The sequence below is a fragment of the Odontesthes bonariensis genome, chromosome 10 (assembly GCF_027942865.1).
Source record: "Odontesthes bonariensis isolate fOdoBon6 chromosome 10, fOdoBon6.hap1, whole genome shotgun sequence".
NCBI classification, from domain to species: domain Eukaryota; kingdom Metazoa; phylum Chordata; class Actinopteri; order Atheriniformes; family Atherinopsidae; genus Odontesthes; species Odontesthes bonariensis.
The window spans coordinates 24,855,165-24,877,156 of NC_134515.1; the positions used below are offsets into that span (position 1 = coordinate 24,855,165).

General features: G+C 40.8%; 1 protein-coding gene across 1 annotated transcript in view; it reads left to right on the forward strand.

Annotated features, from left to right (window-relative positions):
• The first annotated feature begins 4,843 nt into the window (after positions 1-4,843).
• The window catches only part of nup210 (nucleoporin 210), a 28,696-nt gene continuing 11,547 nt past the window's right edge, over positions 4,844-21,992 (forward strand). Inside the window, exons 1-31 of the mRNA XM_075474854.1 lie at positions 4,844-5,467; positions 5,903-6,042; positions 7,134-7,265; positions 7,906-8,002; positions 8,231-8,381; positions 8,858-8,990; positions 9,177-9,335; positions 9,814-9,882; positions 9,983-10,089; positions 10,244-10,384; positions 10,525-10,662; positions 10,808-10,963; positions 11,533-11,731; positions 13,691-13,836; positions 14,818-15,036; positions 15,179-15,352; positions 15,513-15,708; positions 15,838-15,944; positions 16,321-16,425; positions 17,338-17,439; positions 17,639-17,767; positions 17,978-18,105; positions 18,186-18,321; positions 18,412-18,474; positions 18,883-19,062; positions 19,142-19,222; positions 19,376-19,507; positions 20,291-20,449; positions 20,800-20,891; positions 20,998-21,172; positions 21,381-21,556. Coding sequence (XP_075330969.1) covers positions 5,319-5,467; positions 5,903-6,042; positions 7,134-7,265; positions 7,906-8,002; positions 8,231-8,381; positions 8,858-8,990; positions 9,177-9,335; positions 9,814-9,882; positions 9,983-10,089; positions 10,244-10,384; positions 10,525-10,662; positions 10,808-10,963; positions 11,533-11,731; positions 13,691-13,836; positions 14,818-15,036; positions 15,179-15,352; positions 15,513-15,708; positions 15,838-15,944; positions 16,321-16,425; positions 17,338-17,439; positions 17,639-17,767; positions 17,978-18,105; positions 18,186-18,321; positions 18,412-18,474; positions 18,883-19,062; positions 19,142-19,222; positions 19,376-19,507; positions 20,291-20,449; positions 20,800-20,891; positions 20,998-21,172; positions 21,381-21,556 — 4,271 coding nt within the window. The 5' untranslated portion in view covers positions 4,844-5,318. The remainder of the gene's footprint in view (positions 5,468-5,902; positions 6,043-7,133; positions 7,266-7,905; positions 8,003-8,230; positions 8,382-8,857; positions 8,991-9,176; positions 9,336-9,813; positions 9,883-9,982; positions 10,090-10,243; positions 10,385-10,524; positions 10,663-10,807; positions 10,964-11,532; positions 11,732-13,690; positions 13,837-14,817; positions 15,037-15,178; positions 15,353-15,512; positions 15,709-15,837; positions 15,945-16,320; positions 16,426-17,337; positions 17,440-17,638; positions 17,768-17,977; positions 18,106-18,185; positions 18,322-18,411; positions 18,475-18,882; positions 19,063-19,141; positions 19,223-19,375; positions 19,508-20,290; positions 20,450-20,799; positions 20,892-20,997; positions 21,173-21,380; positions 21,557-21,992) is intronic.

The following is a 21,992-nucleotide window of genomic DNA, read 5'->3' on the forward strand; positions in this document are numbered from 1 at the left end:
TTTTCAACATGAAAATAAATAATTTCTGTTATAAAAATTAAAAAGCAGTACTTGGCTTGTAGACTTCGAACATCTGAGGCCCTTTGACACCGAAGAGATGTCCACATGGGGCAAGCAGGGACCAAATGATGTGTTTCCCCCCCACAGTAGATGACCCCTTCTGACACTCTTGGGGCTAGAAACTCTCAGTGCCATAATGGCTTTCATTGAGTGAGATAATGTCATCTGACACGCACTGATGTGGGAGAGCTAAATGAGCCCCATGCTGTTGTAATTTCTCATTCATGCATGTTTGAATGGTGACTTATGCCACTGATAATTGCCAAAACTCACCGACTGCACACTTACCTTGTAATAATCTACCTAATGTGACATTTTCACTTTGTAAACCATGCTGAATTAAAGTCTAATACAGCATGGATATCATTTTCTTTTTCTCAAAGGAGGCTGAAAGTCCTCCTTGTCTATTGGTTCTGGAGACAATAGCGTATCCTTCATTTTCTTTTATGTTATCATTAAACTAATGCCTGTGATAGTGACATAATTTTGACATAATTTCTTCATGAGCCGCCTAATGCAGGAAATGCCAATGTTATCTGTCCATTGTGTGATACATTGTCTTACTCTTCTGCCTGTGTTTAAACAGGTGGGTTAGATCATGTTTGGCGTAACCTCTGTTAAGTCACAGAGACGGAGCACAGTAGTGTATAAAGTGGTCCGCTATATGAGTAACTCCTCAAAGACTTCAGTTACTGGAATCATCCCTGCAATCATACAACCTCAGTAGAGTGTTGTACAATATATCAGTCCGAAGCACAGCAACAAGCTCTTACAAACACAATAAACCACACCCCTGTTAGGAGTTTTCACTGGAAACTAACATCACATGAGGGTAATGACCAGTAAATGTTGTAAATTCTCTCAATGAAAAAAAGTTTTTCTTGTGTGCTGGAACATGTTTCTTATCACTGCAATGCTGCGGGTCCTCGGAGTGAAGAGAGGAAGTCTTTAACTTAAACCAGCAAAGTCTGGGCACTTAGGCTCTGCAGGAGGCTACACCATGGGAAATTAAAACTCAAATATAAAGTGGTGAAAGTGACTGCCCACCTGTGTCTTGTAAAGACTTTCCAGGCTGTAGTTAAATGCCAAGTCTGGTGATGGGTGCAGTCCCACAGAGCAGCGGCTTCTGTGCAGTTTGCTTAATTATTCAAAAAATGTTTTAACTGAGTGTCTAACACAAATAGAGTTTAATGTCAGCACGGTCAAGGGACAATCATCTTATTTCACAGACTAAACCAGGTCACTATTTGACTAAATTCACACCACAATGAGATGAACAACAAGTAGTTAGCAATTAAAAATATAATAATGTTTAAATTGAATTACTTTTGCAAAATTGCACCTCCACTGTCCACGATCATGAATGCATAGAGCTGCAAATGCAAACCCACTCAGTTCTATCCACCTAATTGATATGCCATGGAGGTGGAAAAGGAATTTAAGGCATGCAGTAGCAGTTGTATAAATTGATTTAATACTTACAGCAAACCTCTGCAGACTTGCCATGTTCTCCCTGCTTTACTTTATGTTCACCATGTTAATCTCTTGGGGGAAAGGTCTATTACTTCTTCAGGAAAAAAAGTTCATACCAAGTAGTATTCATAAAAACATCACCCAGCATAAAATGACAGAGGAAATGAAGGAGTTTGGACCCTCTGGGCATCTGATCACAGAGGTGAACTGTGGTAATAATTTGAGCTGGTCCCACCTTTGAGCCTTCTTTTACATTTCTGGGAACGCACAAGTTAGATCCCTGAGGCAAAGGCTGATTTCACAGGACAGTAGCACCTCTTATTATGCCTACCTACAGCAGTTATTATTGTCCCTCACACCACGGGGACCTTTAACTTGTGTACTTTCCAGACTATTCAAAGCAGTGACCCTTAAAAGCCTATTACATTTCTGGTGAAAGCTGAAAACACTGCCACTGAGTAAATGCTTAAGTAAGAGCTATGGCCCTCTGGACTCACTTGTCTGGACCAAGCCAAGCATGGTGGCCAGAGCGTTCCTGAAGGAAAGATGTGACTACTGATGCATGCCAGATGAGGAGACACAAGACAGGACTGCAAAGCAGCTTCAGCGATTTGTGATGCACGAAGATATTTCATGTGCAGCATATGGTTGCCGGCATGTTTTCAGTCTGAGACTAGAGGTGAAATATTTGATAGTTTCAGATGTGGTACGTGGTGCTGCACCACTTGGTGGACATAATATGGTACAGAACAAATTGGATTTCTGAAAGGTCAACTTTTGAGAAATTATATTTCAGAAAGGTGCCACAGTCAATAATTCTACTCACCAAAATGAAATTAAAAAATATCATTTTCTCAACAATTTAGGAAAAAATGGTTTTATATTCACTTTTTACATTTTTTTTTGTTTTAACATAATAGGTTTTTGCTTTAACATAAAAACCTATTCAAGGCCCAAATGCATTACATTTCACTTGGAATAAGTTCAGTCTTGCCTTTTCCCAATGGGTCTTCCCTGTGTATGTGAAGAGCTGGAGCCACAGAGCGTGACATTCAGGTATTGTTTTCCATGTTAACAGACATTACATCATTCAGTCCTTGCATCAATTGTACATTGCTTGCCCATGAAAAAGGTACAAGGATGAAAATGAATGCTGGGCTGGAGCCCACACTGCGCAACCTTGTGAAAAATAAATGAAAGCTCCATTGTCTCAGGTTTCAGTCTCCACTGGCATCATTGTACTGAGGAAAGATATATCATTTAATTTCAACCCTCAGACAGCTTGAAAAAGCCATTACTGCTGTTGTGTGAATGTACATTAAAGGCCCTGTCTATCGCATGTGTACAGTGCTGTAGTTGCATCCATATGGCTGTTATTCAAATCAGCAGATTGGAACACAGCACCAGTCAGTGATGGGCTTTTATTGTTAAGGCGCTTTGCCTCAGACAATATGTCCCCTTTGGCACAAAGCAGTATTATGTAAAACACTTTAAAACTGCAGTGTTCCCGCTAATCAAGTTGTGCTTTTCTCTGTTTATGAGGCAGGAGCATTGCTGTAGAAACTTCAAAGCAGATGAGAGGATGAATCAGACGTAACACTGCCAATTGAACTCAGTGTATAATGTGTGTAAAGAATTAATCTTTCATCTCAGGACCAATTGTAGCGCCAGAAAATTATGTCAAACACAAGAAGACGAAGGGGGAATTCAGATTGTAGATGCTATTGTGCACTGCTCCTCACCCTGCACTAAATCGTGTTGCCATTGAACAAATGACCGTATCTATATATTAAACTCTGCATCTTCTGAAGGGAACTGATGATATCAAATTAACTTTCACAGTACTACTAGTGAGATATACAGGTAGCCATCAGTGACACCTAGGGGTGAAAAGTTGTGCATTACATATTCGTGACTGATGTTTGGAGACCAAAACTGTCAGTTGTGGTTGAATCCAAAAGATGCAATGTAAGAAATACTGCTAGCCAGATGTTCACAATGTCTGCCTTGCCAGATTTTTAAGGTTTAATTTGGTATTTTAATGTAAAAATATATTGTAATGTACATATTCCTCGAGTTGTTTGTGACAGCCAACTTGTTGAAACAAAGTTTTCAGGAAAATGGAAGACACTTAAACCTTTTATTTCTCAGCCTCAAAACATGAAATAAAATTGAAGGTTAAACCTTTGACTTTTTTTTATTTATTGTAAATACTGACATAGCCCTTATGTTGATCAATATATGTATTTTTTTGTCTTGAAAATGTTCATGCGACGTGGGTGCTGTTCAAACCTTGAATGATAAAAGTACAAATAAGTTGCATAAGTTTGTCCATAGGTTAGATGTAAGCTCCAAAAACTATATGCAGTCACATAGAGCAGGAATTTTTGTAGTACAGAAGTCTCATGTTTGCATTTGACTCCCATCCTTATGCAAGGCCCAAAGTCCACAGATTTGTTAGTTACATGAGTCAAGAAAAACACAGAAATCATTTTCCCTATGCTAGCGATGGTAACCTACTGTGATAGATCAGATAAATCATGCATTTCTTTCAGACAGGGGTCTATGTGTTTGATGTATAGATATATAGTATGTACACAAAAGAACTTCACATTTGCTCTTCTTCTTGTGAGAACTCCCCTCAGGTCCTTTTCTCTGGAACTTTCAAGCTCAGGTCCTCTGTCAGAGGCCTGGGAGCTTGAGGGTCCTCCACAGTATCTTAGCTGTTTTTAGGACTGTGATCTTCTGGATAGAGATCCCTGATGTTGTTCCTGTGATCTGTTGGAGCCACTCTTCCAGTTTGGATCTTGAAGTCTCACAGGATCTTAACCCTGTTGTTCTCCACCACCTTTGGAGGTATCTCCTACTTCCAACCAACAGTCAGTACAGATGTTCCAGTACACTATTCCTGCCACCTGGTTTGCTGTACCTGCCTGCATTTTAGACTCCTCTATTGTTCTTGTGCCAAGGCCTTGTTCTTGTCTTGCCATGCTTAGTGCCTGCATGCTGTCTCACAGACTACTCTTTTTTAGGCACCGATCGGACCTCGATATCAGCCATATGTGCAGGTGGTACATGCCATGCTTATCCTTCCGTGATAGTTCCTCCTCTTCTCTTTCTCCCTTTTTTCACTGCATTTCAGCTGCCTGAAACATACACTTTGCAGCTCATCTTTGAACCCTTCTGATGTTCACATCAAACCAGTTGACGAGACATTCATTCAGAAGACGTTCATTTCAATACTTGAAATTAAAGTACTGTACCTTTAAGAAGAAACAGCCAAACCCTCCCCCTTGACTGTGACGTTACCTCAGTCCCGGCATGCTCAATGGAAGTCCAATTATTGCTAATGGCGGGTATTGTACAAAACATGCGTATTTTATGCTAATGTTTGCTGTCTGTTTGTGCTACCCCGCTCTAGTGATTTTCTAATTAATAGCCATTTTGTCCTTTGAACCCTCTTACAGTATAAAGAAAGCGGAGGAGCCAAGTTAGAGCGCCAGAGGACTTTGTAACAGTTATCATCATGTGGCGGCTCTACGTTAACTAATGTGTCAAACTGAAACTTGGCAGGAAGACGATGTGTGTTCGAGTTGTGTCTTAGCTTAAATGTAAGCTATGCTAGCTCACAGAAACGTCTGCCAGTCTGCCATACCTCCAACGCTGCTGCACAACAAGTCGACTTAATGAGACGAGGAAAGTTTAGCTAGTATAGAAACTTGGCGTCCATTCATTCGACCGTTGGTTTTGCGGCTAATAAATATCCGCAGTCTCGTGAATCGGATATGAAGTCTTTACTGTTAGTGTTATTATCGTTAACCGTTACCCACGTTAACGGTTCCTCGAAACTAAATATCCCCAAAGTGTTACTGCCACTTACAAGAAGTACAAGAATTAACTTCACGTTGGAAACTACTGAAGGCTGCTACAGATGGTGAGTAACCTGTCAGGAGCGCAAGCTTTGAAAGGGGGAAACGGGGCCACATGGCTAGCTATGCTGGACTGCTCAGGAATTACATTAGCCGGAAAAGACTGGTTGAAGAAGCCCATTAAAGATTCGTCGAAGAGAGAAAAAAGACCTGTTCCCGATGAAGTCTAAATGCTGTAACCTTATAGGTTTTTTTTTTGGAGCCATTGTTTGGAGGTTTTAAAATACTTTGCTGGCTTTTCATGAACTCTCTTTTTAATCTAACTCAATTGTGAAGTTAACTTCACAATTGAGTCACACAAACTTTAAGCGTGAGTTTGTCATTCCATCAGAGCAGCAGGAGGAGGAGGAGCATGAAGTGAAATTACATTGTTGTTGTGTAAAATATAGCAACCCCACTTATTTACATTACCTGTATTTCTCATGGTTTTTATCCACCAGGTCTTCCACCAGACCAGAGGTCGCAAGCATCCAAGCGGTTGATGAAGATGTTGGGAGAGGCTGCTCCCGCAGAGCTGTTCTCCAGGCTCTCTCCACTCAACCCTCCAGGCTGACGAGCATCATTCTAGCTGAGGATGTCGGTAAGTACAATGATGCTGTGTTAATCGGTATTATAGCAACGCAAGTACTAGAAATACTGGAAAATGTGGACTGCTGTGGCTTAGTTTGCCGACGTTGATGTATGGAAAGGGAGAAAATGCTAAATACCCTGCAGACTGTTTTGCCCTTTTTAAAATGATCCTAATTTTCCGGTTTTGTCTTCCTCTATAGCTGACTGTGAATTACCCGAGTTATTGTTTCAAGAATGGAAGATAACTTCCGGAAATTGCATAATTACCTTCCTTTAGGTTATGAAGACGATGCTCCATGAATGTTTAATTACTCGGAGCACCTAGGGTGAAAAGCACCATCACACCAATTAGGCAAGGGGGCTTGTTCAAGCACTTTATCAATATAATGTGCCGCTGCTGGCTTAGTTTTTCACACAAACCTCTGCACAAGTTTCTTGAAATATCCTTCATACCATTGTTTAGGCTTATGGTCACTACCACCAATTTTTGTGGTTAATTTTTTTTTCTGACTAGATCGTTATCAGCGACTTCAGGTCGTCTCATTGTTTCTATAGTGTTAGATTCATGAAATTCTTTTAAAGTCACACTGTCTATCATATATATGTGTGTGTGTATATATATATACATATATATATATAAACTGACATGGTGTAGAATCTAAAGCACATTATCCAGTGACTTGTCTTGCACAACTCAGTTTTTTATTGTTCCTCCTTTGCTGTTGTGAAATGTTGTATGTAATCTGTTGCCTGTCAGAGTATTTTTTTTTCTTCATCGTTATCAGGAAGATCAGGTTGGTTTAGTTCTTTGACGCCCTTCACATGACAGAGAAAATCTAATCAAAACCGTAGCAATCTGTTCACCAGCACTCACTGATTTTGAATGTGGCTTAATTCATCCCAGCTGTTTTCCACTTACCAATATAATCTGTCACCTGCACAACAGCCTACTTATCGGACGATTAAAAACCCACAAGATTTGACTCCACTCGTATCTGTAGGACGTTCTACTCGGAGCTGTTGCTCTTCCCTGGTCATTTCCATGGATTCATGATAAAAGTATGCTTTGGTTACAGCGCTTTGTCCCCGTTTCTTTTGCAGTTACAGGACAGGTACTGCGTTGTGACGCCATTGTTGACATCATCAGTGAGATCCAGATAGTGTCCACCACCAGAGAGCTACATCTCGAGGACTCGCCACTGGGACTCAAGATTCATGCACTGGATTCTGAAGGTGAGATTCCTGTTATTACAGTTTATCATCTCTGATTGGAGGCTGCTGTTGTTTAAAAGTGTTAATAACTAAGTACGCCCTCAAGATCAAGAATAATTTACAAAAATGATGTAATCACTCAGTTTGCCAATAGCAAGGAGTCCACATTGCATTGTTAATTTGTTGCTCTGAAAACTTCTCAGAGTAATGACTGAGCCGGCTCCAGGCAGCACTTTCTTTGCTCTTAGGTCTGCCACTTTCAGATGGCTGTTTGTTCTGTGCCACTAGTTCCATTTAGGCCGGGCTCACTTAGTTTAATGAGCTGTATCTACAACCTGATTCTTTCTGATGATGGCTCCAGGGCCTGGTGTTTTGTTTTGTTTGCTTTGGCGTAAGAGTACGTTTTGCATTCCTCAAACGGAGTACATTGCAAAAAGGTTGCAGTGCACTCCGTAATGAAATTCCTTTTGGTTTTGTTTTAACTAATTTGGCTGCCAAGAGCTGTCAGACAGTAATGATCAGCATTCATTATACAATCGCACATAATGACCTGAGTACTACAAAACAGTTTGAAATTTCTACGAGAGTATTCTCTGTTCCTCACAGTCTTGCATTCCCATTGTTTAGTCTTGGTTTTAATAGTTTTTGTTTGTTTTTGCAGGAAACACGTTCAGTACCCTTGCGGGTCTTGTGTTTGACTGGACTTTAGTGAAAGATGTTGATGTGAATGGATTCTCTGACTCTTACAATTCTTTACGGTAAGCTACCCTGTGTTAAGACTCCACTTAAACTCTGAAGAAGATCTACTTAACAGCCTGCTAAGGTCACTATAAACAGTTTACATCAAGACTGTTGTATAACCAGTGCGGTTTCCTTTCATTTTACCCCTTGATTGCGCTTCAAATAAATTATTCAAGTGAAACGCAAGAGGACAATACTAAGTTGTTTTTTTTTTTGTTCCCTTGTACACTTGTTCTCTCATCAAGGGTACTTAAATTCTCTGAGTCCACTTACACTCCTCCTGGATACATATCTGAAATGGAGCGTGTTGGGAAACAGGGCGATATTATTCTGGTGTCGGGACTGAAAACAGGACATGCTAAGTTGAAAGCCAAAATACAAGAGTCGCTCTATAAGGTAAGCGCTTCCATTATACAAAAGAGAGATTTCTTGACTGTTGAGCCAGCACAAAGTTGAAGTATTGCACTTTAATGCCATAGCCATTGGTACGAACGGGGCTTTTCTGGCCCTCGGTGTAACAACTCATCTTCTGAGATGCAAACATAAAAATAGCCAAAAAAATGACATTACAGTAAGGCTGCATGGGATGTCACAACAGCAGTGACAGCTAAGTTATACTTCTGTTTGTAGCTGGCATTTCACTTTATTGGTCTAAGCTTTTTATGTGTAAATATCAAAGAAAGTTACTGTGCGATAAAGAAGGAATGAGTTATTTCAAGTAATCCTGTGTTCAACGTCAAAAGAATAACTGACAGTCATGTATAGTTTGATTTTATTATGTAGTTTTGAACACTGTAACCAGCTTCTGTTGGTTTGCTAAGGCGGGAAACTGAAACTTTGTTGTGTGTGTAACCATGGTATCCATACCACAGGATGTTGGTGCCGCAGAGGTGAGGCTGCTCATCTTAGAGAACATCCTGCTAAGCCCGGCACACGATGTCTACTTACTGGCAGGAACCTCCATCCGGTACAGAGTCCTGAAACTGAGGCAGGGCACCATCGCAGGTCGGACTGTTTAAATTGCTGCAAAGTTGTTCATTTGATCCGATGCTGTGCAGTTCCTGGCGCTGAGTTTTTATTGCTCAAGTGTTGGTTCAGCTGAAAAAAAAGAAGTGAGAGTGCAGCTGTTCCCTTTTTCTTTGCCAGCTCATTTGATTATTTGTGTTTGTTTTTGTTTTTTTGTCTTTGCAGAGCTCTCTATGCCCTGTGATCAGTATGAGCTACACCTTCAGAACAGTGTGGTTGGCCCTAATGGAGACACAAACGTTGCTGTGGCCAGTCTTGATCAAAGCACCTCCACGGTTACGGCAGCTCAACTGGGACACATCAATGTGGTGTTGGATCATAAGAGTATCCTTTTGTCAAATTGCACCTTCATTCAGTTATTTTTATTTTTTTTTTTAAGTATTTTTTTGAGCTTTTTATGCCTTTAATGAGAGGACAGTTGAAGAGGGACAGGAAGCAGGGGGTAGAGAGAGGGGAAAGACACGCAGCACAGGGCCGCTCGGTGCGGGACTCAAACCGGGGCCAGCTGCAGTGAGGACTGTAGCCTCTGTACATGGGGCGGCAGCTTAACCCACTACGCCACCGACCGCCCCCTTCATTCAGTTATTTGAAATTCATTATGTATCATTGTAAAATTCATTATAAGTCAAGACAGTCTTGACTTATAATACGTAGCCTCATAATCTGTGTAAATTAGCTGCTGCAGTGATGGAGTTATAAGTGTAAGTTTTTGTATTTGGCAAAAATGAAGTAATTTATGTTTAGAGCTGCTATTATCAGTCAAGTGTTTCTGACTCAGTTTTCCTTAGTGGCACCTTTGAAGGCCTCCGAATGCAAGGAGTGTCTCGTCTACCCAACAGCACGCTCTATGTCGTTGAACCAGGCTATCTAGGTCTGAGTCTTCCTCCTGAAACGCATCATGATCAGTATTTTTGCAGTATTTAGAGATTGAGCTTTAGATTTGACTCAGATTTTCCCCTTGATTTGTTTAGGTTTTAAAATTCACCCAGGGGACAGCTGGGTTCTTGAAACGGGCAGAGCGTATGATATTCTCATCGAAGTGTTTGATAAATCCAGCAACAAAATTTACCTCTCTGAAGTAAGTGCGCTCGAGTGAAAACGCTCGATTTATGTTGCACAGAATTTAATTATGTTCCAGTCTGGACTACTTTTGTCACACTTTCCATGCTGATACCATGTCTATTGCAAGATAATGCTATAGCAATCCTGTGTGGCTTATTTTGATTTGGCAGAATATCCGCATCAGCACCATTTTCCCTTTGGATTACTTTGAAATCTTGGAGTCTTCCCTGAATGGATCATATCATCATGTCAGAGCACTCAAAGAGGGCCTAACTCTAATTGATGCTACCCTAACAGCCGTTGAGGATGAAGTGAGTTAATTTGCAGCTTTTGACCCTCATTAGTCTGGATTTCACAGCGAGCGCACAACGTTGCTTTAACCCTCTTCAGATTTCTTCCGCCTCAGTAGAGAGACCTTTATCATTTCCTGTGTCCTCTGTTTTTGTTTCAGAGTGGAAGGGTCCATGCACTCGCCAATCCAGTCAACAATGAGCAGGATGTGGAAATATATAACCCCATAGTTCTTAGTCCCAGTATTCTCACATTTCCATGGCAGCCCAATATTGGAGCTTATCAGTACACAATAAAGGTAATTATTCCTTTTCAACACAGGTGTCTGAATGGCTTTGAGTCCTCCAAGGACAGAAATTTTGAATATATATAAATATATCTCATATATAAGCATCATGTTTTCTTTGCAAGTGACGATTCCTTTTCTCTGGTCCGAACCGTAGGCGGCGGGAGGGAGTGGAAATTTCAGCTGGTCTTCGTCCAACACAGCTGTTGCCACGGTGACTGTGAAAGGAGTGATGACCACAGTCAGTGACATTGGCGTCAGTGCAGTTTATGCCCATGATCTACGTAACCCGCTACACTTTGGCCAAATGAAGGCAAGTTATTTGGAGAACTGTCAAGTTCGGATATTAGAAGGGCTTTTGAGAGAATGCTATTTGTTTTATGTTCCAATAACAAAAAAACAATACAGAATACGCCTGCTGACAGACGGATAAACCAACAATTACAACCACGTGCCTCTGGCTCGGCTCTTCTCCTGTTGATATACTATATTTGATATAAAACGGAGAAGTTATACACATGATTATCCAGATAACTGTTTCATGATATAGTTTTATTGTAAGTTAGAGATTTTACAAGGAAAAAGATTGCATATTAAACGCATTTTAATAAAACACATTGTCATCAAACGCTGTTTATCCCATAAGTGTTGCTGGCTCTCAAATTTCTTCTGAATTTAGAAATATTTGGAAGTGATTGGAGAGGATTACATATAATATATATACCGGTACATGTGCATATTCCCTTTCTATGGCAAAGTAAAATTCTCAGATTATCCTTTAGTCACTTCATTTTTTTAGCATTACCGGACTTGATTCTAATGCTTCTCTATACATTTTGGAATCATTTAAAATTTTATTTTATTTTTTTAATTGTTTTGTAGGTGTATGTTGTTGAGCCTGTTGCCATGGACTTTGCTCCTTGCCCAGTAGAGGCCAGGCTGGGCTTCGTTTTGGATCTGCCCCTCAGAATTTTTGGCTTGCTGGATGAGCTGGAGAACGAGCGAGTCATGTTGAGCGACTGCTCCCACTTTGACCTGCTGGTTGAGGAGGACAGCCATGGTGTCTTTGAATTGCTGGGTGGTGAGTTGTGGTAGAAACCTGTATAGTGTAAGAAGCACCGTCTGTATGTGTGAATAGGATGATAATGTTTGTATCTGTTCCGTTAAGCGGATGCTAACATTTTTGGCTATAGTGGTCATGATTATTCTGTAGTAAAAGGTATAAGAAGCCAGGATGGAAACTTTTTTTCATAGAATTGTTTCCCTCGACCTTCTGCCTGTGCATTAAAAAAGTATTGTTGGAAACTTAACCATTGACTTTTGAAATCCACATTTGATTGATTTAAAAGCTTGTTTTAGTTTTTCTTAACTGGTTCCTTGGATTGAGCTGAATGGCTTTTACCCTTATGTTACGGAGCATATCGCTGTCTTTCATCGAGACGGTGCTCTTTCAATTTGAGAGCATGTTTGCATACAAACAGGGACTCTGAGTCTGTGGGGCAGAGTTTTGACGGAGAGCACTATAATTGGAGAGTGAAAACAAGGAAGCGTCTCTCAAATTGGTTGAAGATATGTACCCTCGTGTTCTGTCTCTCTGGCTCATAATAACCTAAACTTGCCACATCCTGGCAAGAAAGCAGCTCGGACTGTAAGTGAGATGTTAAAGATGTAAAAGAAGGGGGACACTGGATTTATAGCTTAAGACAAAACTAGGACAGAATTGCAAAAATGAAACGCAGCACAACAATCACTTTATCTTAATGCTCTTGTTTTCATAGTCATTGAATGCAAAATTGACAATCAAATCTGATTTGGTATGCTTTGTTTTTATTATAAGTTGTTAGGCATAGCTAACTTTAATTCTTAGTAATGTTCTTTACAATTTTCCATGAAAAGATATTTTCCACCAAGTCCCACTTTCAGCTTTAGTTTCGCTCTACGAGGCAGAATTAAGGTAACGATAAGGACTAAATGGCTCAACACGTGGAAATAATTCAGCTACCTAAATGAATTCAGCAGAAAATGCTGTGAGTCGAATGTGTTTATAAAAATAAAAAAAACAGTATGGGCGCAGCTCTTACTCTGAGCTATATTCATTCTTTATGGATTTCAGATTGTCGTTGAAACATTTATCTTTTTGAAAGTTTATCTGTTAGCAAGATGTATCACATTTCATTTAGAATTTTTCTATTATTAAAGGAGAACTGCGGTATTTTCAACATTAAGCCTCTTTTATGAGTCGTCTGCAATGTTTTAGAACCCCCCTCACCGCTTTTTTGAATTTTACTGCTGTCTCCAGTATTTGCCTAATTTTGATTCATCTCAAACTGCTTCAGAATGGCAAGTCATGTGCATGTCCAAAAAGGTCCATAAAAGCACCATAAACGTCTGTTTTCAAAATCATCAACTCACCGGAGTGGTTACTGGTGTGCACTGGTAATCCATATCAAATTTCGTTGCGAAAAGTTGCTTCTGTCGTGTTTTATTTGGCAGCTCGTTCACCCTCGAACTATTTTCTTAGCGGTGGCGGAGTAATATCAACGAACATCCAGTACAAAATGTCAAATAAAACACGACAGAAGCAACTTTTCGCAACGAAATTTGATATGGATTACCAGTGCACACCAGTAACCACTCCGGTGAGTTGATGATTTTGAAAACGGACGTTTATGGTGCTTTTACGGACCTTTTTGGACATGCACATGACTTGCCATTCTGAAGCGGGTTGAGATGAATCAAAATTAGGCAAATACCGGAGACAGCAGTAAAATTCAAAAAAGCGGTGAGGGGGGTTCTAAAACATTGCAGACGACTCATAAAAGAGGCTTAATGTTGGAAATACCGCAGTTCTCCTTTAAGAAGTAAGAACGTGCCAGGAAGAATAATGAGACCTTTCTGAACCTCGGTTTGGCTTAAGATGGGAAGACAAATGAGCGCGCCTCTGAGCAATTGCCTGTTTTGTTTTTAAGTTTCTCTTGCGTTCACGCTGAATCATCTGTTGGTGTTTGATTTCATGCAACCCTGTTCCTTCCTTGTCCAGGGAGGCTGGCACCAGGCCAGGGCCACTGCAGCGGAGTGAGAGCCAAGGCCTTGTCCCCTGGGTACACTGTGCTTACTGTCAGCTACACTCATGGCAATGTTCACCTCAGTGCCAGGATCACCATTGCTGCCTACCCTTCTCTCAAAGTGAGTCCTTATCTGTTATTCTTTTTAAGAATTTTAGCTTGATGTTTGGCCTCCTCAGTGCTTATCTCTTGTGGAAATGCTTCTAGTTGTTACACCGATTTTGCATGTTGTATTTCTCACAAATATTTTGTATTAATAATGCCAGCTGCATCGTTAAGTAATATTGCATTGGCTGTGTTTGGCTTTTATTTTGAAAGCCCATATTAACTGTTGCGTAGTTGCATTTCTGAAAACTGTCTTTTTCAGTCGAGGCAGAAATGCAATAATCAGCAAGTGTTACTTTTTTTTTTCCTCCTGGGTTTCCTGTGCACTTTTTAATTATTCATTATATACTTGCTACACTGATTTATCTTTTAAACTTAGACTCTGGTGAGGCAAAAGAATGAAACCGTCTTCAACTATTGCGGCAGACTGAAACGACATCACAAGTATTAAAACAATATGGCCATAATGCTCTGAAACGTCTCGTTAGTCCTGAGTAACCGACGCATTCGCTGTGGGCTCCCTGCACATTGGATCCAAGTTTTTAGCACAGTCACATGTCGTTTGATGTACCACTTCTTACGCTATGCATTTTGGAACATAGAGTTGAGTTGTGTTCTTCAGAATATTCCAGACACTTCATTTGTTTTGCCCTGGCAGCTAGAGGTTGACCCAATTTAGTTGCTGTGAAGTGTCACGCTGAGTGTTTCAGCTGAACATTTTCGCAGCTAAGCTCCTTTTTAACAGTAGATTAGTTGAGAATTGAAAAAAAAAAAAGAATAGAATGAAATCTGCTTTATTTCTTTATTTTAAACTAAGTTTTTCCATAAACTAAAATATCTTGTCATTTGTGCTTTCAAAGTGCGTCTACTTGATATGTTGCTCACTCGCTGACATTTTTATCCCCGTACAATCCGTTCAGGTTTTGGAGGGCATTTCTCTCTTAAAGCGTCTCGCTGTAAATGTCTGAACCTTCACGGAAATTATTGTTCTTTACAGGCAGTTGACCCTGTCTCTGTGGCTGTGGTCACGCTGGGATCCTCTAAAGACATGTTATTTGAGGGCGGACCACGGCCTTGGGTTTTAGAGCCGTCAAAGTTCTTCTGCAATTTAAGAGCTGAGGATGAGGCCAGCCTGAGCCTTACTTTGATTAGTCCCTCATCTCACAACTATAATCACCACTGGGTCAGAACAACCTGCAAGGTCTTGGGAGAGCAGGTAGGAGCCACTAAAATCATTGTACGCTTAGGTCTCATCACAAAAGTTTGATTCCTAAAAACTTCAGCTGTTTATCCTGTGATAATCATTTGTTACCACTGTGTATCTGTGTCATTTCAATCATCATCATACTATTCTTCAGGTTCTGGAGGTGACTGTGGGAAACAAGGCCAGTGTGACCAATCCTTATCCTGCTGTGGAACTAGCAGTGGTCAAGTTTGTATGTGCTCCTCCATCACGCCTCACGCTGGTCCCGGTTTATAACAGTCCACAGCTGGATCTGACCTGCCCGCTGCTGCAGCAGAACAAACAAGTGGTGTGTGTATGATCTCTGAGTTTAGAATGTTAAAAAGTTATTCTTATTCTAAAAATTATGCCAGTTTAAGTGTGGTATTGACTCCTAATGCTTTCTGTGATGGAGTTTGGTCACTTACATTTTTTTATTTTCTATCTTTTTTTATAAAAAAATTTTCTAGGTGCCTGTTTCAAACTATCGTAACCCTATTTTGGACTTGGCTGCTTTTGATCAACAAGGAAGGAAGTTTGACAACTTCAGCTCACTGAGCATCTCGTGGGAATCGACAAAAGTGTCGCTGGCCAGTATTGAGCCCACCATACCCATGGAGCTCCAGCTGCTTGATGTTGGCAACAACAAACAGATGAAACTTCACGGTAAAAGATTGCACGCATTTTACAAGGGAGTGGGGGTGGTCGGCTTAAAATGAAGATATAGATTTAAATGCAGAATTGAAACACTTCTGCTCGTTTCTTTTAATTTAACGTTGCTGTTATCTGTGGCAGGACGTCAGACAGTTGTCGTCCATCAACAGACGGGGATTGCTGCCATTACAGCGACCGCTCTTGGATACCAGGCTCCACATCTAGCAGCGGCTGAAGTTCCCAGTCCAGTAAGTTAAAGCAGTGGCTCTGCTTCTGAGTCATGTCAAACTGCTTCTTGTTTCCTCCTTGAAAGCAGATACAGCTGAATGAAACATTATTTAAAATATCAGTATATGTTTTTAATCCTGTTTGATTTAATCTTTGAATGTTCCTCTCGCTGGCAAGTCTTTGTCAGGTCAGTTATGTTCACTGGACAAAGATCCGGCTCTGACTGAAATGTCCTTTTAAACACAGCTGATGTGCAAAGGCTTCTGTTTTTACTGATAGGGTTTAGCAGTAGTATGCTAGAATTGCATGCTTTCAGTGTTGTGTGAGTTTGTTTTGTTTAGTTTTTTTTCCTTTTAAGTTCAGCTTACCTTCCCTACCTAATTTTGCCCTTCACAGTATGAACCTTTGACACCTGTGTCAGCCACACTGGAGCTCCTATTGGTTGAAGATGTGAAGGTTTCTCCTAACACAGTGACCATATACAACCACCCAGATGTGCGGGTAAGAGACAGAATTCTCACTCCTGTTGACTCGTATTACTGTGTTATCTCTCTACAAACAGAATCTCTTACTTTTTAAGGCTTTATTACCACCGATTCAAATTGGATTTGAAAATTAGGGATCATTAGCGATTATAAGTTTTTTTTTTTTTTTTTTCACAACTGCATTAGCCTTCGATTATTTTCATTCCGCTGGTAACTCCTGCATGAATTTAGGTGTTATCAATCATTGGAATGAACACAGCAGGGGCTTACCCTCTTTGGCCAGCGGGCCCTCCTCTCTTAGTACTGATTTAGGAGCAGTGTTGGGTAGCTGTAGGGTTGAATAATGGCTAGTGTGCTGGCCAGGAATCACTTTAAATAATTTGCAAGATTTTTACAAAGATTTGCTAGACGTCTGTCTGAAAAACTGTGAACTAGCATGTTTTTTTTTTGTTTTTTTTTTTTAAACATCACCCTCACAAGCACATCAGTTTATGTTTGATCCGCTTCAGTCTGTTTAAAAAAAAAAAAAAAAAAAAAAAAAAAAAAAGTGACATTTTCAACATCGCCGTCCACGGCTGCTGTATTTTGCGCAACTACTGCGCGTTTGACTTGTTAATATTAAAAGCAAACATGACATGTTGTGAGTAAGCTATGACTCAATAAAAACTATAATCTTAATCCTCCTATGATCAAAACTTGCACAAATGGCAAATATGATGCGCACCATCACTATTTCCGTCCCATCCACAGTCGATCCACATCGGAGTCGAGCGTGAGGAGCATTGGCAAAAAAGGGACCGATGTGTAAATGACTGCATGTCATTGCTTTAACAGACTGATGGAGCCATTAATGCGACGTGTCTTGTGTGGAAGGGGCTTTAAAATCAAATTGCACTGCCGCAACTCATTGACTTAATTTGCTTTATAGGTAAATCTGGCCCTGCGAGAGGGTTCGGGCCACTTTTTTGTCAATACCAGTTTAAAAGGGATTGCGGACGTGGTATTCCAGGAGGCCCACGGCACAGCACAGGTAAGAAAGGATTGTCTCATGGTGTTTGGGAAGAATTATTACAGAGCAATACACAACAAATACCATTGAACATGTGTAAAATTCTTTCAAATGTTCTCAGTAGCATCGTGTAGGTAAGTGCACCACTGAATGCAGAGAACATGGAGTGTTTTTATTTTTTTATTTTAAAGAAAATCTGTTTGATTTGTTCTCCGTCCAGGTTTCTGCAGTCCAGCCTGGCACGGTGAAGGTGATGGTTCACGACCTTTGTTTAGCTTTTCCAGCACCTGCCAAAGCCACAGTGCATGTTTCTGACATCCTGGAGGTTTATGTGAGAGTGGTCGACAAGGTCAGTTTTTCCAATCCTACATGCGTCTCTCTTATTAGTGTCACACATTCCTTAAAAGCCCCGAATGACATGAAGGCACTAAATACAATTTTGATTCTCTCACACTTTCCCTCCATTTCCAGTAAAAGCCATGCCCGTCTTGAACTCGTATGCTCCTCATCTGAGCCAGAGTTATTTCTGTTTATGGATGGAATTCTTCTTGGTTTACAGGTGGAGATTGGCAAATCCGTGAGAGCTTATGTCAGAGTCTTGGATGATCACAAAAAGCCCTTCTCAGCCGGCTATTTCAAATTCATGAATCTTAAACTCAAGGCAGCTTCTGCAATAGTCTCTCTCAGGTAAGTAATGTAAAATGTGTTGTTTAGGTTGATCATGTAACAATAAGTATAGCTTAAATTCCTTAATGTGTTTTCTGCAGGCTATTTGCCGAGTCTGCAGAAAACGATACGGCGGTTTTCCTCGTGAAAGGGCTCTCCATTGGTCAGACCACTCTGTCAGCTGTTGTTGTGGATAAAAATGGAAGGAAAATTGCCTCCGCTCCCCAGCAAATTGAGGTAGAATTTAGTAGTTTTCAAAAATGGAGATTCAAATGTTCCCTGTTGCATATGTTGGAAAGAACATCTGTCTTTCTTTTCTGTTTAAAGGTGTTTCCACCATTCAAACTCATCCCAAGGAAAATGACTCTGCTAATCGGTGCAATGATGCAGGTATGTGTAAAATGAGAGCCGAGGCTGTGTCTGGAAACCGCTTCCCTCAGTTAATCGTCTCCTTAGTTGAAGAATATTTCTGGAACATGGGCTGACTAATTACTCTTTGTTTAAATGTCCAGCTTTCCTGTCATTTGCCTCAACTCACGCTCTAAAAATGATAAACCATCTATTCTAGTAACCTCCTTATTGCTGTAAGTTATACTTAGTTGACACACATGCAGCACACATTATTGGTTTTCTAGCTCCGGTTTTAGAAATCCAGTGCCTTCAAAAATGCTCTGTTGACAGCGGTTTACTGTCATTATGATCAATATCCTCCCAGGAAATAATCTTTTTTTTCTTTCTTTTCCTGTGTGTGTGTGATCCTTTCAAACTCCTGCTCTCTCACTCTCTTGCCATTTGCAGATCACATCTGAGGGGGGCCCTCAACCACAGTCCAATATTCTTTTTTCCATTTCTGACGAGGAGATCGCTTCTGTTCATGCCATGGGCCATGTCAGGGGTGTTGCCGTTGGTAACGTTACTGTGACAGGGCTCGTCCAAGCTGTTGATGCCGAGACTGGGAAGCTCGTTGTCATATCTCAGGTAAAATGGACAGCACATCGACCAATTTATTCCTCTCTAAGCTCGTGCACATGAAAACCGAATTTTCTTGTGGTCTCAGGACCAAGTAGACGTTGAGGTTGTGGTTCTGAGAGCCATTAGAATCAGAGCGCCTATTACAAGAATGAAGACTGGAGCACAGGTATGGATATTTTGTACCTATTATGTATATCTGAAATCATAAACTCCTGCACCTTTTTAATCTAATATAAGATGGCAATGTTATGTAGAGTCTTTACGGTCTCTGGGTGACATTGTCCTCACTGATTGGCTCGATTCAACTTTTATTTCGTAGATGCCGGTATATGTGATGGGGCTCACCAACAGCCAAACACCCTTCTCCTTTGGCAGCGTTCTGCCCGGTTTCACCTTTCACTGGTCTACCACAAAGAGAGACATCCTGGATATCCAGCCCCGACATATTGAGGTATCCTTTCATTTTTCATTCACAGCTGCCAAAAGCCAAATGCAGGTTCAGGTTTGGGGGATAAATAAACTCCTAATTTGTGACACACCCTACAATTCCTATGGAGCTGAGAGTAAACCTGGGGACTTTGTTGGTAGACTTTTCAAATTTTGCTATCATCCATTTAAAGCGCATGGTGAAACATCTAATGATTTTATTGGACAAATGTATTGACCTTTAGAAGAGTCTCAATATTCCAGACCTTTTCATTTCTTGTCCATCTCTGGCAGTCCTGCACCACAAATGAAGATTCATTTAAGTGCCACCAAGTTGTTTAAACAACTTGAGCACAAGGTTGCTTTAAATCTGGTATAAACGAGTCATGATTGTTTCTTTCATGTGCTGCTAAAGAAGAGTTGCATACTAAGAGCTTGAAGTATCTGGTTCTAGTCAAATGATGCATCATGGCCTGTAAAAGATATATTTTCCAAATTCATTTTCTCTGCTTTTTTTGCTACTCAGACATAAACCGCAAAGTTAATTTTGCCCATAATGTAGTATTTCTTACACTGAACCATTTCTACTTTTGGCTTGATTCTCAACTTCTTTTTGTCAGATTAACTTTATATATGTTGCCTCTCCATTGCAGCATAGTTTTTAAACCCAGGCTCTGCCTTATCTTGCTTTTTGTTATGAAACTTTTGTTATGTTAGCTTTACCGCTGCTTTGTCACGACTGTTGCCTTTTTATTTAATTTTCTGTTACTATTTTTGCCTTTCTCATTATAATCCCTTTCCTGTGTAGGCTAATATTGACCTGCAGTCGGAGCACAACTTTGGTATGAAGGTGACTGGAAGAACGAGGGGACGGACTGGGCTAAAAGTGGTTCTCAGAGTTACTGACCCAAAGGCACAGCAGCTAGAGGGGAATCTACTAGAGCTCAGGGATGAGATCCAGATCCAGGTACAGCACTGTAACACCCGGGGAGAGAAAAAGAAAATAAAGTCTGTAGATGTCCTTAGCACCAGTATTTATTAGTAATTTATATGCAGATGTTTTATGGGGACCCTTTATATAGATTACTTTGTTTATCATGTGTCCCCTGCTGCTCCTTCATAACTGGGTGGGTATGCTGGCATTTAGTGCAGCAGATTGCTGAGCTATGAATTATCTTACGTTGTTAACTTTGTGAAGCGATAACACTCCAGATTAGGTGGAGCTGAAGCGTCAGACTGTATTAAACCATGACATGTCACTAGTTCAGCAACATTATGGTACTCAAGTTTGAGTTTCAATGTTCTGCTTTGATCGAGGTCTATGACAAGCTGCACATGGTTAATCCTAAAGTGGAAGCGGAGGAGTTATTGATGGCTCCAAATTCAGCCCTCAAACTTCAGACTAACAGGTGAGTCGTAAGTGCCTGTACAGTGGTGAGTCTAGTCTGAATGCACATTCAGAAACTTCTTTTGCACAATTTAAAATACATACTCAGCGATTTCTTTGTCTGATAGGGATGGTGTCGGTGCACTCTCCTACCGGATGCTAGATTGCCCTGAACAGGTTGTTGTCGCTCAAGTGGATGAGAACGGCTTCCTCTCTTCTGGCTCTCTCACTGGCATCTCTTCTATGCTGATCACCTCACAAGAAACCTTTGGCGTCAATCAGACGCTCATGCTCACTGTGAAGGTTAGCTTAAGAGCCATTGCATTAAAGATGTTTGAGATTCTTTTAAAGCATGAGCCTATAGATGCCGTGAGTGGACCCCCTGCCAGACTTTTTCACCAGAGAAGCCTTTCTTTTTCACAATAGTTTGTGGGCTACTTTGTATTTGTCAAGAAGCTTTTGAAAGCATAGTTCACTGATTGGTACACCAACTCTTCCCTTCATTCCTCAGGTGTTGCCTGTGTCGTATGTTCGCTTTTCTACCAGTCCAGTCCTCTACACACTCACTAGAGATGGTCCCAATGCCTTCCCCCTGGGATCGTTACTCACCTTCACGGTCCACTTTCACGCCAGCACTGGAGAGGGCCTACACTGCTCCAACTCTCATCTTACATTTTCTATAAACAGGTCAGTCACTTTGCAACACTTTAAACAACGTGCCATAATCCTGCTTTGTGGTAGAGTGGGAAAGATTAAAATCAGTATCCTATTGCATCCTGAGGAAAGAAGCTAGTCCGTTGCCTGGTAGTATGGCTGAGGATACATCAGACAGCACCGCTGTGAACAGGCTGCGGTTGGAATTGGTGTAATCTTTATGTACGTTTTGGACTCTTCGGGCATATCATCCCAATGATTTAGCTGATGCTTTGTATATGGGTACCGATGATGTTTATTGCAGTTTTAATCACCTGCTGCACACTCTCTGAGTGTCTTGTTACCGTGTGGTTGCTTTATTTTGCTCTATGCTACTTTCACGGCTGGTGGAGTGCTCTTTACCAGTGGTGATGAATACCTCCTGACAGTGGTCAGAGGATTGACAAATCATGTGCCTTGGATAGCAATG